The sequence below is a fragment of the Epargyreus clarus genome, unplaced genomic scaffold, assembly GCF_041222505.1.
Source record: "Epargyreus clarus isolate Ecla_fem2 unplaced genomic scaffold, WU_Ecla_fem_2.2 ptg000007l, whole genome shotgun sequence".
Classification (NCBI taxonomy): domain Eukaryota; kingdom Metazoa; phylum Arthropoda; class Insecta; order Lepidoptera; family Hesperiidae; genus Epargyreus; species Epargyreus clarus.
The window spans coordinates 11,590,080-11,606,914 of record NW_027332215.1 but is presented as its reverse complement, the minus strand read 5'-3'; the positions used below and the strand labels follow the sequence as shown (position 1 = coordinate 11,606,914).

Sequence of the window (16,835 nt, the reverse complement as noted above, 5' to 3'; positions counted from 1 at the left end):
AATAAATTTCACAGTACATCTTTTAAAAAATTAAATAAGGACAAGATGTGAAGCCAGAATACGCGCTATGAATATATTGTCAATTCATTGATTTCAATTCAGTAAAACTACTGCGATTTCAAGCACACACACAAACAGACGAAAAAAAATTCGAAAAATGAGAGATATTTCTATTATTACCTACTTGTTTTCAGTTTTTCTGACTACTTTTTTTACAAATGTATTCGATGTACAGACACGCAAATTTACATTCTTATTATATCTCAAATTATAATAACTAATAATAATCAAAGGTAATAACTAAAGGTCAAATTGAACACGCAAAATCAGTAGATACACTAAGTACAAAAGGTATTTCGCGGAAACCCGGTAATAAGAAATTTAATCCTGTATTTTTTCTTTCGTGGTCAATTTATTATATTACAAATTGCGGTAGGTATGCGATGAAATATTTTGTTCACATAAGTATAGATTTACTCACTTTTGAATATATCCGCGGCGTTCCGAGTTGGAACTTCCAACTTAGACCTCAGCAACGCTCTACTCTTATTTGTGGTCACTTACGAATGTCCATGGGCGACAATACCCACTTACCACCAGGTGGACTTATGTAAAAAAAATATAAAAAATCATAATCAATAGTAAGGCAAGACGGCATTATTTAAATGGTATTACTCGGACGTTGTCGGTAGCGCGTGCCGTTCAAAAAAAATCAATATAACCCGCACGCCCTGACTCACTCGCGCTCGCAAGGACACCGGCTAAATAATACTATTAAATGAGTTATTCAAAGGTACACTAAGAAAATTCTAATTATAATAGTGCTACATTTGTATAGAATTGTTATTCACAATATCACAAAGGTCGAACGTTACGAAGTTTTCGCAGCGTTGATTTCTGTTAATTATTACTTTATTCGTAACGTTGTCGAAGTTTCCATTAATTAAAAGTTTGGATTAATTACACTAGCAACACAACTATAGGGCGTAGTTCTAGTGTGTATACTGTTGGAATAATATATGGCAGAGCGAGCTTTGTACTCCCTCAATCTGATAATAGTATCAACCTGTCTTGTGGCAAGCGCTAAGCTAATTCGCCATGGGGAGTTCGAGAGGTCATTGAACAGTCGACGAGGTACCCGAGCATGTCACGTATCTAGAAATATTAAGCATTCATTATGTGGTATAATGGATAATGTGTTTTACGAAACCCTTCGTTAAGTATACGTTAAGGGACCTTGGCAATACACAGGTCTACAGTCCTAGACAAATCAATGAAAAATCATTTATACGTGTAACGTGACGTCAACCTAATAGTTTTCTGTAATATTTCTTTAGAATCTTCCAATTTTCATGTTTTATACTTAAATCATCTAGTATCATTAACTTATTTCAGCTTGCACCTTGAAATTTTACTTGAGCTTTGAAGCAAGTAATAGTTTGTAAATGTTAATATGCACAATTTCAAGAAATTAGGTACATTTACGAAATCTGTACGTTATTGGCTTTATTCCCTCCAAAATGGAGTTTTCCACGAAATGTCAACGTTTCATAGTCGCGTAAATCTATTCTGATTTCATTTCCTGCTTGATATATGTCATTCTTCACAATATATCGAATGTGTGAAGGGGTTTCGCGTAGCACACATTTTCTGAAAAAAAAAAAACTTTGAACATAAAATACAGTTACATTTATAGAGAATTTATAAAATATGTATATTATTTTCGTGCTTTTTATTTTTTTTCCCCTTGCATGCAGGGCCTGATTTAAGGGAGGGCAACCGGGGCGGCAGCCCTGGGCCCCCACAATAGAGACGTCGGATTTTTTTTTAATTCCGACTAGTAAACACTAGTAAAAAAAAAATATTTTCCTTTGATATTTTTTTTCGCTGTTTTACCTTACCTTTAGCGGTATACAAAGTACTGTAGATACAGTACTTTGTATAAACATGAATACTAGAAGAATCTACCTGCGTTTCACAATTAAATATTTATTGAAAAACTCAACAGAATTTTTTTTTCATTTTATTCGGAAAATAATTTGGGTCAGGGGGCCTCCACTCCTTTGTTGCCCCAAGGTCTCTAGACCTCTAAATCCGATCCTGCTTGCATGTATTGTTATAATTTTGGGAAACCACGAAATATTTCAAAATAAGCTTAGACCGAGGATTGACTTATGAGAATCAATTAAAGTAACGTGCGGTGATTTACTGTAAAAACCATACTAAAATTCAACAGCCGTTGTCTTAAGGGATTATTATAAGAATATTCATCAGATTTTTATGTTACGATAAGTTTTTATTAAATATTTCAGAACATGAGATTAGAAAGTTATTTGTTATGATTATTTATGTTACATGTTATATTAATTAGAATTCTATTTATAAAATATTTTTATTACTAGTAATTGAATTGACCTAACCTGAGGTCCGTGCCTCACAGGGACTGCCCTTGGGTCAACCGCAATCCCCACGTAATAAAAGGTAGATGGCCAGGACGCCGGCAGTAATTGGATCCGCAACCTTCCCTCCCTCTAGCGAAGAAGGACGGTCTAGGAAACCGGCGACGGTGACCAATACTTTATAGCCCATAGTCTTTTTGCCCATAGTCCTGGCGGAAATTAGACCTGCCACCAAAACCCGGTGACGCTGGAAACATCGCTAGGGCTATCAGCAACTATACACTTCGAAAAAATGGTAATTATATGGATAATCCCAATTTGCATGTTAAAATAAAAAGCATAAAGTCAAATAATAGTTTGCATAAAGTTAAATAATAATTTTATTTTAAACCTACGTATACCTAAAGCCTAAAGCAATCAAAACCCATGCAATCAAGTGTTCCGCGCGCAGTGATTGAAGAATTTGACATTTCCAGAAGGTTAGCCGGTTCACTCGACCCTTATAATTGACCGATCGCACGTCCCCGCGGGCTTGCACTGTGCACGTCGTCTCACGTGATTTATGGACGCTTGATGTTGTCAACGAGCCCGCTGTCGGCTGAGCTTCATGTTGTTCCCGTCTTGCTGATACGTTGTTTGTTCGTTTAACTATGCTGAATACTCGGGAAATAAGGATTTTAAGCCGTGTTGTAAAATGGGCGAAATTATTATTAAGTTTTTTATTTTTTTTTTTATAAGTTATTTATGATAAACGCTTATGGCTCGTTTTCGAAGCCATTGCTGCAACAGCTATTCCTACCTTTTAATAAAAGCGCTGCTTCTGGAGTTGTGAAGGGTGTGACTCTTATATGAGACATTATCACTAAGACTCAGAGGTAGCAACGTATCAGTAATGTAAGTGTCGGTATACGTATCAGTAATTTCGGACCCAAATGGAATGGTGCTCGTTAATCGATAGAAATACATACTTTATTCCGAATAAAATCAAATGGAAAAGTGAAGAGCAATTTTTTTGTGAAAGAACATTCAATTGAAGGTGAAGTCGCGTCTCGGTAATAGCTGAACGATATCGGATTGTTATCTTTTCTTCTGTGTAAGTAAGTGAGAGCTTCCCTCGAAGGCATAAAACGTTTAATTGAAGGCTAAGATGCTATTCAAAATGTGAGAGAGCTCAGAGACATTGCCAAGTTGTAAGTGCGAAAACATCAAAAAGTTGAATAGATTTAAAACCAAGCGAAGGAAAATTTTATTAACGGGCGATATCTCAGCTAATATGAAAATCCTATCTGTACCGCTTAAAGAATTGATTTTACGCTTCAAACCAATCATACTAATGTTCAGTCATAGTTAATAGTACCTACTCAGTTGATTACAATTGCAGCACTAAATAATGCACAGCGGGATAATTCAGGTGTCCGTCGTTTAGTGATAAATGGAAAGGGAAAGGGTGGTCTTCAAACAGTTTCTAACCCTTCCGAACTAAAAACAGTGTCTGTGTACATAATGGGTTATTAGATAAAACATAGGTTGTTAGAACCAAACAATCGGTGAAATGTTACATTCAGTGAAAAAAAGATCACCAGATTCAAACCGTCACTGAAATACGTTTTTGTCGGCCGAATAAGTCTATGAGACATTTGTAATTTTGTAAAATCGAATCAACTTTTTAGACTGGGGGCCTCCATTCAACATTTCCGCCCCGCGCCTTCAAAGAACTTAGTCCGCCACTGTTTAGAACATTGGTTTGTTTCACCGCGGGCCCTTCGCGTCCAATATCAAGCGAACGGAACAGTTTGTCCTGAGCATATAAACTTCAAGATGTAAAAACTTCCAACTATTTGAGAAACTGGGAAATTGCCAGAGCTGCTCTTGCATTTTGAATTCATGATAAATTTTAACAAGTAGTGGGAGATGAAACTTGGGGGGCTAACTTTTGATATATCTACTTAAATTTAAATTAAATTGTTTGTAATAAGATTTGCGGAGGTATTATACCTATAAAATAAAATATAAAATTGCCGCATAATAAATTATGATGAAATTCAGGTATTCGACAATTACTACTGACGACTGACTGATTGACTATGGCAGACAATTATCACTTGCCATTAGTTTCCTAAGATTGACTAGTTGAACTTTAGTAGGATTATTACATAAAAAAATATAATTTAGTCTTTCTAGGTTTCTATAAACAAGCGAGTATTAACATAGGCCTTCTATTCTTAACTTTTCAAAACACGGCAGCGTCTTCCTTTATTATATAGCGTGTACAACAATAGCTGTCTTCGTTTAATAGAGCGGAGCGTCTATAAGAAAGTGCAGTCGCAGCGCGGGTGGAACGAAGCTTTTAAGAGATTACTTCAGGTGGCCATTAGCGCGGGTAAGCACCCTTGTACCACGACAGGCTAGGTAATGCTTTATGAATAACGTTCTGAACATTTGCCGCACTCGATATACTCATAAGCGCCTATAGTCGCTGGCCCCGGCTTCGAACGCCGGCAATCAGGTCATTGCATAATCTTGTATTGAACAGCGGTACACGAACTATTGTTTAATCTTTAAGGCTTTCTCGGGTTTCATATAGAGATATATTAAATATATGTACTTGAAAGTAGGGTAACGAGAGGTTGCACAAACGATTCTTCGCACTGATTTGAGAAGGATTTTTCTGGAACTCCAAGAGTAGGTATGAGAGGTAGTTCAACTATTTTACTTCGCAAGTCGTATTCTGCCGACGACGGTTAACGTCACGTACCAAACGCGAACTTTTTATATTAGCCAATATTACTTCGTTTTACAGCAAAATTTTCCTTAAGCGGCTAAAAGTTATTGAAAATGATTTGAAGGTAGGTGGCTACTTCACAATTACCCTGCAAAACCCGCAGTAAAATAACCATTTAGGAGTCGATTGTTAAAACGGCTACCCTTTTATTTATAAATGTTCAAGCAGCGTGTTGACTCTTGGAGGCTTTTTTGTTTATATTACTAAGGGAAGCGAGACAAGACAATAGGCATAACCTTTAACTACTCGTACATGTGTATTAATTTAACAATACTTACATACTATGTATGAAGGAAAATATTAGGGGTTACACTCCGGGAATTCCGGCAGAAGAGAAAACTTTCAAAACCTAAGCTGAATAATAAAATATTATAAATAAAAAATGAAACTGACATCCATTGACATATTTTTTGACATATGCTGACTTGCAGTTTGCTTTGCCACCTTACGAATTTTCGATCAGGACACGTGATCCTGACGCGAGTTTAACATTTTATTACCCGTCACAAAAACTGCACAACGCTGCTAAATTGTTTCATAAATATTTTTAAGTAGTTTAGAACTTATATTTACTTTACTTTATTACTTATACTTTTACTTACTTAGTTATTACTTATACTTACTTAGTTTATTTAAAAGGCTTTTCTCTCTAAATTTATTAATAATATATGCGACGAATTGACAACATTTCTTTAGTAAAGTTAGTTAATATTCCCACACAATGTTACGAGCAATGCTGGTTACGAAATAAACTTTACACTAATAATTTTATTTACGCTTTTCACTGCAATTTCTTTGAGTAGAGAATTAAACACTTCGGAAGAAAACGTTGGCATCGGAATGAATTTAACGTGATTGCAAAATGCTAAGTAAAGAGAGAAAATAAATTAAAAAGGGCAAAATTTAATGGGAAATGGGTCTTGAAAAGGCGTAAAAAGTGCGATGCTTAGGCAACTCGTCTGATAATGCAGATGTCTATAGGCAACGGCTAAGTACTATTATCCGCGAACATTTTCTTGATTGAACAATTAAATATAAACTCTTGTAATCGACTTTTTAACACGCTTTTATTAGCTTGGGTTGTACGTTTGTATGTATGTATGTACGTAACGGAATCTTTGAGCCCGATATCTATCCACTTTGAACGTTCAGTTTGATTCAAAATCTTGAAGAATTATCAAAAGCCGATGACAATACACGATTTTAATAATTTTGTACCATTGCCCTTATCAACATCCTCAGGATTACCGATTTTCGAGGCGAGATTTTTCAAGCACCTTCAGCAAAATTCATCGCAAGTTTAGTTTGCAAATAATTATTGCACGACTCATGATGCGAAGCATCAGAGAGTGCTTTACGATCGAAAAATTTTTTTCGCTTCATTTTGGCGGCTATTTTTATTATTATAGCCTTGATAGTTCACGGAATCAAGATATTTTGCATACTATTGTCGAGATAATTTAATGGAGATTAATTCCATACTTTTTAAAAATTGATTTACTGCAATAGAATTGGAAAAAAACACCAAAATAGGTCAAAAATTTTTCCTGTCCGTCATGTGTGAAACCTGAAAACACTGTAACTTGTGAAAAAATCCATCATTTGAGTTAATTTTTTTTTTTTAAATTCTAATCGACGATTGTAGGTCACTGAATGCGAATGATTAATTAATTCAGTGTCGTTTAATTGCAATTAATAAAATGCATGCAGTACCTTCTTCCTACTACAGCTGTTTTTTCGGCAATTAATTTTGAACGACTTTAGTTTTTTTTTTTTTTTATATCATAATTAAATGAGCATTATGAGTCGTGCACTTTTGGATTTTCCAAACTTTTGCTTTTTAGTTTCAATAGGCGTAACTGTTATAGCGTGATTTTTAGTTTAGAAAATAATAATGTTATTTATAATATAGGCGTAGTAGACGAGCATGCAGTCCACCTGATGGTAAGTGGGCGCTGCCGCCTATGGACATCTGTAATCAACCCCAGATAGGATTACATATTCCTACTAAACGCCTCGGAAAAGTATGTCTTCCTTACCACACCCTTCAAACTAGAACACAGCAGCGTTTAACACTGGTGTTATAAGGCAGATATAGGTGTGGCGGTGGTGCCGCCGGGGTCGAACCACAAAGGGTTCTACCACCTTCAACTATGACGACCTATTCAATATGACGACCTATTTTACCAATAAAACCCTATACTTATACTGAGCAACAAATATGTGTAACAAAGTTTATTTAGACAAATAATTCTGTTAGAACATCTACTTCTCATTACATTTGGCCTCCGGTCTTAAAAACGCCGACTACGTTACTTTGCCAAGCTTGTCGTGATTTGTGAAACTTTGTACACCTTTATACCCTTTTCACATGGAAAATACAGGTATATGGGTAAACATGTTAGGTAAAAACTGAAATGAAAAGATTGTTTTATTTATCGGAACAAGCAGACTTATTTCAACACGCGATAAATATCCAGAGTAAACATGTCTATAAAATGATTAGCGTTAATTTCTACGATCCAAAAAGCTCACCTTTTTATTTTTATAACAGAACTGATATAACGGGCTGTACACGGGTTTCCTATTGGAAAGGAGACACCGTCTATGGTGATTTGCAACACTACAGAAGTCGTTAACGTCAGCTTTGACGCAACGCTCTTGCACCTTTTTTCAAAAGCTCGATGTCATAGCCAGTCTCGTTCAAAAACGACTAAATAATGGGAGTGTAACAACATTATCCCTCGTCCCAGAGCTGTCAGAGTTTACGGAAAAGGAAGGAATGATAATTATTTTCGAATCCAGGCAAAACATGTACAGTCCACGACACAATATCTCGGGAATTCGCCATAAACGAGAGGCATCCGGCATTCCGTGTTATATTGTTTTACGCGACATTTATAGTCGTGACACCGTGTTTTTATGTTTTATCTGCCATTTACGCCTGTCTGAATTCTGAAGCGGGCCGCGCTAACCATTCTGCAATTTGTTTTACGCTACGAGTAGGTACATTAAAAAAGGAAGGTGTTTTTAAAATAAGAATTAAGTCGAGTAAAATGCTTGAGCTCTCTTGAGTGTTATTGACGTTAAGTGGCAATTAAAGCGGATGGTATAATATACAGCCAAAATGAGTTAAAGGACGTATCTGACAGGTAGTCACAAATGTATATTTACTTCCAAAACTAAGACGGGTGAGAGGATACGATACAAAGCAATCATAGGAAGATTGGTTCTTTCATTGTGTTTTAATAAACTGTGAAAATATAGTACCGAAACTGACGCTCCTGAGTTCTTAAACAAACATGATTTAGAAAAATCAGAAATGCCTGCTTAGGATACGAACCAGGACCATACTCTCCAAGTCTCCAAGTTTTGTGCGGAAAACGTACATACTAATATTTTGACCTCTCTCCAATTTAAACTCTTCAAATACCTACTAATATTATACATGCGAAAGTAACTCTGTCTGTCTTTCTGTCTGTCTGTCTCTTCACGCCCTAAACCACTGAACCGATTTGAATGGAATTTAAAGAGAGTCTGAGACCCGAGAAAGGACATAGGATAGTCCTTTCAAGAGCCCAGGCTTCTGAGTTGGTAAGACCAATTTTGGACAGATGGCGCCACTGTCATTCTAATGAAGGTACAAATTTTCTGTTTTTTGTATGTCATATTATTTTTTTAAAACGCGGGCGAAGCCGCGGTCACCACTAGTTGTATATAAGTCGACAATATGTGAACGATATCAAATAGCGTCTGTTATAGATCGATATGTCAGTGCCATACAAGACGCAGTCCAATAAATTGATATTTCATATTCTGTTAAAGATTTTGTACTAACTGCTTTGAAACATTAAATACTACGTTCGAAATGTTGTGCGAATGTTGTTGGTGCAAGCTTCTGTGTAAGAGAAATTTGAAAATCTGCAGATTACAGGTGCAAAACTGTCTTTCATCAAAATTATATTTGAATTTAGTCATCTATTAATTATTCCCAATATTATTATTATGATTTAAGAAATTCAGCGTTTTAATATTCAGTTCTATATTAAAAAAAATAAAGTTCAAAATATTTTCATTAAAAAATTAAAGAAAGTAATTTATTAATTAAACTATTATTAAAAAAAATGATCGTTAAATTCAAGCAAATTGTGAATGATGATCAAGACGGATCTTTCAAAAGAGTAGATTAAGAAGTACCTAGCCTGAATACCTGGTATTATTTTTCCACATTCCCACACAAACAAAAATTCGCTCCAATTCCGAACCAAATATGAACCTTTCCGAACCATTATGACAAAATCTGTTAAAACTCGAGTTAAAATATATTTCTACCGGTTAAAATAACGAACAATTACTCAGACGGTCTGTCGTCCGTCCATTAGTACTAATCCAAACGTTTACATCGCGATAACACTGTTTCTAGATAGAAATTGTTTTCACATTTATACGGAGAGCGCTTTTGGGAACGGCATTGGGGAAACGTTACACATGTTGGATTAAAATGCTTTCCGAAGCATAATGTTAGCATTTTAATTGAATATGGAGCTTTACCTAGTTTCAATTAAATTCATAGCTAAGCGTTTACCGGGTTCATGTTATTTGTAACCATCAGCCGATTTGAACAGTTATTTAATATTACTTTATTTAGTTCAAATACAAGTACTGTTTTCGTTAAAACAGAGTAAGAAAGAAATAATACGTTTCTCTTTATGTATGCAGTTATATAAAGAAGGTGGTAGAACCCTTTGTGGTTCGACTCCGGCGGCCGACGTCACACTTATTTCTGCCTAATAACAGCAGTGTTAAGCGCTGCTGTGTTCCGTTTTGAAGGGTGTGGTAAGGGAGATATACTTTTCCGAGGTCCATTCCAGCTTGGTCCTCAGGGGTAGCAGCGCATCTGTGGTCGACCTCAGGTAGGTATATCTAATCCTATCTGGGGTTGATTACAGATGTCCATGGGCAGCAGTAGGCACTTACCATCAGGTGGACTGCATGCTCGTCTGCTACTCCTATATTATAAAAAAAATAAAGAAACGAACTGATTTTTTTTCAGCGTTAAACCCCGCGGTTTTACTCGCTTTTCTCCAGTGTCAATACTATGATGATTCTATAAAATCTGCTGTCACCTATAATTCAATTTATAAAAATATATAATTTTAAAGATATTTACCAATTTAATTATCTTAACTAGCTCAACAAAGAATACATAAATCTCTTGGCAAACCAAATTTATTTTTTAAAGTTCCAAACCTATATTTCAATCTTATAATATGCCAAAAAAATTATGAAGTAGTACGAAAGATATCTTTCAAATAAAAACTTTAAAAATCGAAAGTCTAAAAACACACCGACTGAAATCGAAAGCCTTTTCCCACTAATATCCCTGACAGATGTAACCTACATCACAGTAATGATTCGCCCGCTTAGCTCGGAGTAAATAAAAGCAAAACCAAATACGGAACCAAATCCAGAATTGATTAATACTGAACTTTGCTTTCGCCGTAGATAAGTTAAATAGACAGCGCTCTTAGAGCCGCCTGCAGCCTCTTGTTTCCCGGTGGTTCGTATTTAGTAACATTTCATTAAATTCTCTTATTAGTTTGCGAAAGGAAAAGCAAGTCTTCTAATAGAAATTGAAGGTTCCCTATTATTATTGACACTGAGTTCCATAGTACCACTGTCCGCAGTTTATTTTTTAAGTCTTACTTTATAAAGTCCATTTGTTCACATTTCGATCTTTACCAAAATCGGGCTAGAAACTGGAGTTACATTATAGTTTGGAGATGTATATGTAAGTGAAAAACAAACCAATAATAAATGTTGTCAAATACACACATATTTTTCCGATTATACGTAAATTGTGGTAGTGAGTCCATTAAATTACAGGTCAATGATTTCAATAGTACTTGTCCATACTAAGTGGACTGTGCCGATAACATATTCAATTTCGAAAATTATGCATCGAAAATTAAATTAATTTTAAGTTAAATTTGTGGTTTTTAAAAAATAATACGTAAAAAGTACCTATCATGATTTGCATATAATAACTGCAGATGCACTTCAAATTATTTATATTGCAACGTCAGGTGACCTTCCAGACTCTTTCACACTCCTATAAAATGGAAGAAAATAGTAAACATAGTAGTAAGAGTACTCACTCCTCAGGCAGGCTCGGTGCGCCCTCCTCTTGGCCCGGCGCGTTCACGTGGTACACGCAGAAGTTCTCAAGCAGGGCCCGCATGTCCACGAAATTGAAGAACGGTTGGAAGCAAACATCTGCAAAGACAAAGATGATTGTACTTCTTCGTATGACTAAAAACTACAACAGTTCAACATCAAAATGCAAAGAATGACAAGGATTTTTTTTATTGAGCGATTATTTTCTAAGTATTCAATAGGTATAGTCAACGCAAAACTGCTAGTCCGCTCTGAATATAGAAATGAATCGCGTCGCCATAGTAAATTGTATGACTACACCTACTCGCAACAACTTCAGAGCGGACTAGCAGTTTGGCGCGCATTATACACAGTTACAAATCTCCTCTTAGAAAGATAATGACACCACCTTGATGAAAACAAGATTTTAGAAACATTCGAACACGGAATTCGAAAACAATACGAATAACTTCCAGACCACTATGTTTTCAATCGTTAAAGCGAGTTGTAACCAAATAACTCAAAATGAACAATCTTGCGTCCCTAAGATTCGAATACAAAACACTATCAAAACAACGAGGCTAAATAACTTCTGTTATTAATAGATTTAATGCACTTTAAACGAATACAATACTCCATTTATTGGTAGCCTGCAGACTATATTAGCAATTTTGGAATTTTCAACGTTTCCCACATCTATTTCATAATTGCACGTTTCATCTCTGAGAGGAATACCGAGCATAGCTTCACGATAGCACCTGAATCTTTGGAATTCTAGCTTCAGCTTAAAGGACGCTAGTTCTCCTGTAATCTGACTTAAATGAAAGATTATTTTAAATGCCTGGAATATCTGGCTAGAAACGGACAATCGGGTAATATATGCAAGCATTTTTAAAATTATTTTCTGCTCGGTAAAATATTTCTTTAATAAAGCCGGTCTTAGATCTTCCAGCACTTAAAGGGATTATATCTTTGATGCCTTTGAGGATATCAGAATTTTGTTAAGTTAATATTAATGAGTCGTAATCAACAGCTTGCATCGCGGTGCTTTTGAAGTCGAATTGCAAATTAAAACGTTTTACTTTATTTCTTTAAGCGATCGACCGCCTGGCCTTTGCGTGATAGAGTTCATCTACATCTAAAAATAAATAAAAGTGACGCGTTTGTTGTTATTTCGGCGTAGTACTATGGTAACAAGACTAAATCAATTGCTACGTCTAATTTATAGTACATAAAGAATCGTTTTTACATTTCTATACTTCTATTACTATACACAAATGCCGTCTATCCTGGCCCAAAATTAAAATAAATATTTTTTTTTATATAAAACATAATTTTTTTTTCATTGCCGTTATATTAATTGCCGTTAAAATATATGAAAGAAATGCATTATAGGGTTTTCATACAGATTGGAAACAAATTGTGCGTATAACTGTGATAGGTAATACCTACGTTACGGTGGTCGCTAATTCAAATCAACATGTTTCAATCCAATAATTACTGAGTTATCTTTTAAGGCATATAGGTAAAAAATCGTACCAATTCGTACAGTAAATCTTTATTATGAGTTTTACAATAAATATTTTACACGTCGTAAATAACTCAAGTTATGATCACTAAACCGTCAACGCGTTCACACATCGACATTTTATATTGCCTCACTTTTATGTACGTCATCGACACGGTTGATACATAGTAGGGATGTTATGAATATATTTCGGATCTCTTAAAAAAATATATCGATTCGGATCTATTAAAAAAATATATCGATTTGAGATCCAGTTATGGATATGGACTTTTTCGGACTATTCGATAATTTCGGAAAATTTCGTTTACGGATACGAGATTTTTAAGCAAACGTAAGTAAGAAAGTACAAATCGGTTATCATTTGATTTTATTTGTAAAGTAACTGAACAGCGTCGTATTGGTCGAACGAAAACGTTTCATAATAGTAACGAAACTAATAATTTACACTCCGGCCTTATACGAAATTATTCGGAACTTTTATACTTTTATCATAGATTAGTAAAGATACTTCGCCGCCTTGAAAATTGAATGAAGCCACAAACAGCCTTTTTTAGTAAGTTCTTTTTTTAATTCTTGACAAATAAAAACATTTTTAGAGAAAATTTACGAATAAATAACTAATATTGCGTAATTTACATAATAAATAAATAATTATTTCAAATATTTTAGGGACATTTTAGCACGGAGACGTGGCAAAATTTTTTTACGCAACTATTTCAATTCTCAAAACTGGGTACATTTTCTTGTTAGGAGTGAGTAATCTTTACTAATCTATGACTTTTATACCGATTCGCTTACGGTTTCCGATATATCTTTATTTCGGATAGTTTCGGTTACAATAACAAAGCTCCATAATATCCCTGATATATAAATCGATTGGTAATTTATTTACCCCTCGCGGAGACAACTTTCGATTGAGTATTTATGTAAATCTCGCGAACATCTGTTTGGTCACAAGCGACGTAACACCTGTTTCGGGATACAATAGAGATGGGAACAATGCATTTTTGTTTAAATTTATCTGTTTTCATTCATCTATTGCAGTTTCCGTTCACTTTTTTCATTCAATACAAATATATCTACTTCATCTGGTTAGTAATAAGGTACATTCTCGTGGACAACAGAAAATCCTTTATTTGCGAGTATCTATGTCTATGAGGATAGGAACGGAACAGAAGATACTTGACGTTTAAAAAACCTTACAAGATTATTAATATCTTCAAAACATTTTTGAAGATAAATTATAATTTTCTTATAGTTTAAATTTTAATTTAGGTCGACTTTAAGGGAAATAACATTTTTTTATTAATTTGACCATTGATACAAAAATATCTGTTGCCATTGAAGTAACGTTTCAGCGTTATAAACAAGTAAGTACATTTTGTTCAATAATTATGTATATCACGAAGCGTGTACCCAAGCTCCGGTTAAAGATCTTAATTCGCAAAAAACACTTTTACACAACACTTTCATAATACAACAAACCTAGGATTAAAGTAGATAGGTAAACACAAAAGCAATATCTGGAGAGTAATCATAGTATGAGCCTTTTGAAATTGGTGTTAAATTGCAAAATCTCATTCCGAGCAATATATCGCTTACATCCCCGTGCAAACAATGAGATTGCGCTTCATAATTTGTTTGAATCTATATTCGATCCAGATGTTTGAACACCCATAGTGTAGATCATCAATTTTAAATCAATTATTAACTTTCGTGAAAAAAAAATCTTTGAAATTATAGAGTAACTATTACCAGAGTTTTTTGATCTGAGACCTGATCGCATGATTTCTACGTCTGATTTTAAATCAAAATTCTTTTTTTGCATACAATTATTAACGAACGAATATGTTATGCTAACTCGCTTATCGACATATGATCGTAAGTTCCTTTTATTAAATAAACGTTTATTAAGAAGTATTTTTTTATAAAAGCAATTCTGAATCTATTTGAATGTAATTAATATTTTTGTTAAACATTATATGAATGGCTTCCAATTCGTGAGCGTAGACAGTCTCGTGTACTAAACTCTCTTTTTTCTATTCTTTTCGATCCAGTTTCTCCAGAATACCTGAATTGTATATTCAGGTATCTCTCGGATTCCCATGAGCGGCAGCTCCGTTCCTCAGCTTCTCTTGCCCTTGCTTTTCCATTACACCGCTCTGGGTTTATATCAAACTCTTTCACGCTCCAGTCCATCCGTTTTTGGAACTCTCTCCCTGAGGCTATCAGAAGGATGAAATGCAGGACTTCTTTTAAAAAAGGAGTGCATGGTCACTACATGAATCAACTCATGTATTAATTTTTCTAGTCTTTCGTTCTTATTTATATCTGTGTATGTATTTTAGAACCTTACGTCACTTTTCCTTTTCCTTCTCGTATTTCTTCTTTCTCTTACATATTGTTTCTTATGCTATTATTTTATAACGTATTTTTGTTTTTCTTTTCTTTTATTGTTGTACCGCTTTTATTATTTTCTGCACAGCCCAAATGTTGGCTGGGAGATAATGCTTTTAGCATTAAGCCCGCCTTTTGTTCCACAATTATGTTTTGGTTCAATAAAGTATAAATAAATAAATAAATATATTTCATCTGGATCATTAAGATAAGAAATAGATTTACTTTAATAAAAAGAGGCGGGCTTAGAAATAATGCGGTCAGATCTCGTGCTATCGTATTAGCTTAGAATCTGAGTCGCGGGAATGTAGTGCACTTTTATTATTGTGGACAAAGTGGAGATTTCAATCTACTGAGTGGTGCTATTTCTATTCCCGTTTTAATCTTACTGAACTTTAATATGAAAGTATATTTTTACATTATATAATCGGGCACTGTAATATCAAATCCGCGATTAATATATATCTTGTCTATATAAAACCTTAAGATAAGTTACAATGTAAAAATAACGACGAATAAAACTAAAAATATGCCGTCCAGTCAGATATATCGAGCAATCATAAAATATTAGGTAAATTATGATAGCTCTACAATAATGGACAATAAACCCGTCTGACATCATATAAATAAATTGACAGATTTTGGTCGGCCTCATCATGCCCAAATATTGTTAGATAATGGACCTCATTTCGATATTAAAATGTTTACTTTCTATCTTTGCAATTTTCATTCTTAAAATAAAACGGATTCAACATTTTAAATTATTGTTCAAAAATTTTAAGTTTAGCAGTAGACGAAAAATATAAAAATATATATATAAGCTCTCAAAGCAGAGAGCGCTAAAGAGGTTTAGAACAGATATACTTTGAAGTCATATTATTTCCAGTGTGTTAACCGCGTTCGTATAACTATCTGAAACATCTGTTAAGTATTCATATTTAGCGAACTAAATTCAACAGGCTTTCTGAGTGTGACCCGAAAAATGGAGCAGGAAAGTAGATAGGTACTTGATATTCCGGGCCCGTTAGAGACACGTAAACTTGTCTCAAGAAGTCTTTTTGAAGTCTTCGAAAGAGTGCGCGCTAGACGACTTGAATGAAAAGACTCATTCAAAACGAGTCGCGAGTGTCCTAGATAAACCTTTTTAAAAAGCCATCGGCTAATAAAAAATCTTTCGTCTTCTAAAGCTTCTATGTTAAACCTCCTATGTTCTACCTCCATATGGAAAGAGGAACGTCATCACGATCCCTCTCCCAGGTAAAGTCTTTACTAAAGGAAGTAAAATGTATGCGTATCGTAGGCATACTTTGTTTACGTAAAGGATTGGAATTTTAATATCATTTCAGGCTCCCTTCGCGTAATCTCAAAGTAAAATACAGTTTGGGCCACGAAACTTTGTTCACAATCATACATTATTCATAATTTCTACCTGCCTAAATAAATAAGTAATATATAATATGAAACAAAGATAATATTTTAATCATATTTGTTTTGTCTTGTAATATTTCTAAAGATTACGTACTCGATAGTTTCACAACCTCGATACGACGTCTCATCGAAGGGGATATTGTTA

At 34.5% G+C, this 16,835-nt stretch overlaps 1 protein-coding gene across 11 annotated transcripts in view; it reads right to left on the bottom strand.

Moving 5' to 3' along the window:
• Positions 1-16,835, bottom strand: part of MESK2 (misexpression suppressor of KSR 2) — an 87,341-nt gene that overhangs the window by 37,982 nt on the left and 32,524 nt on the right. For all 11 annotated transcript variants that reach the window (XM_073074637.1, XM_073074634.1, XM_073074633.1 and 8 more), the window contains one exon: positions 11,340-11,457. In XM_073074637.1, the coding sequence (XP_072930738.1) occupies positions 11,340-11,457 (118 nt within the window). The remainder of the gene's footprint in view (positions 1-11,339; positions 11,458-16,835) is intronic.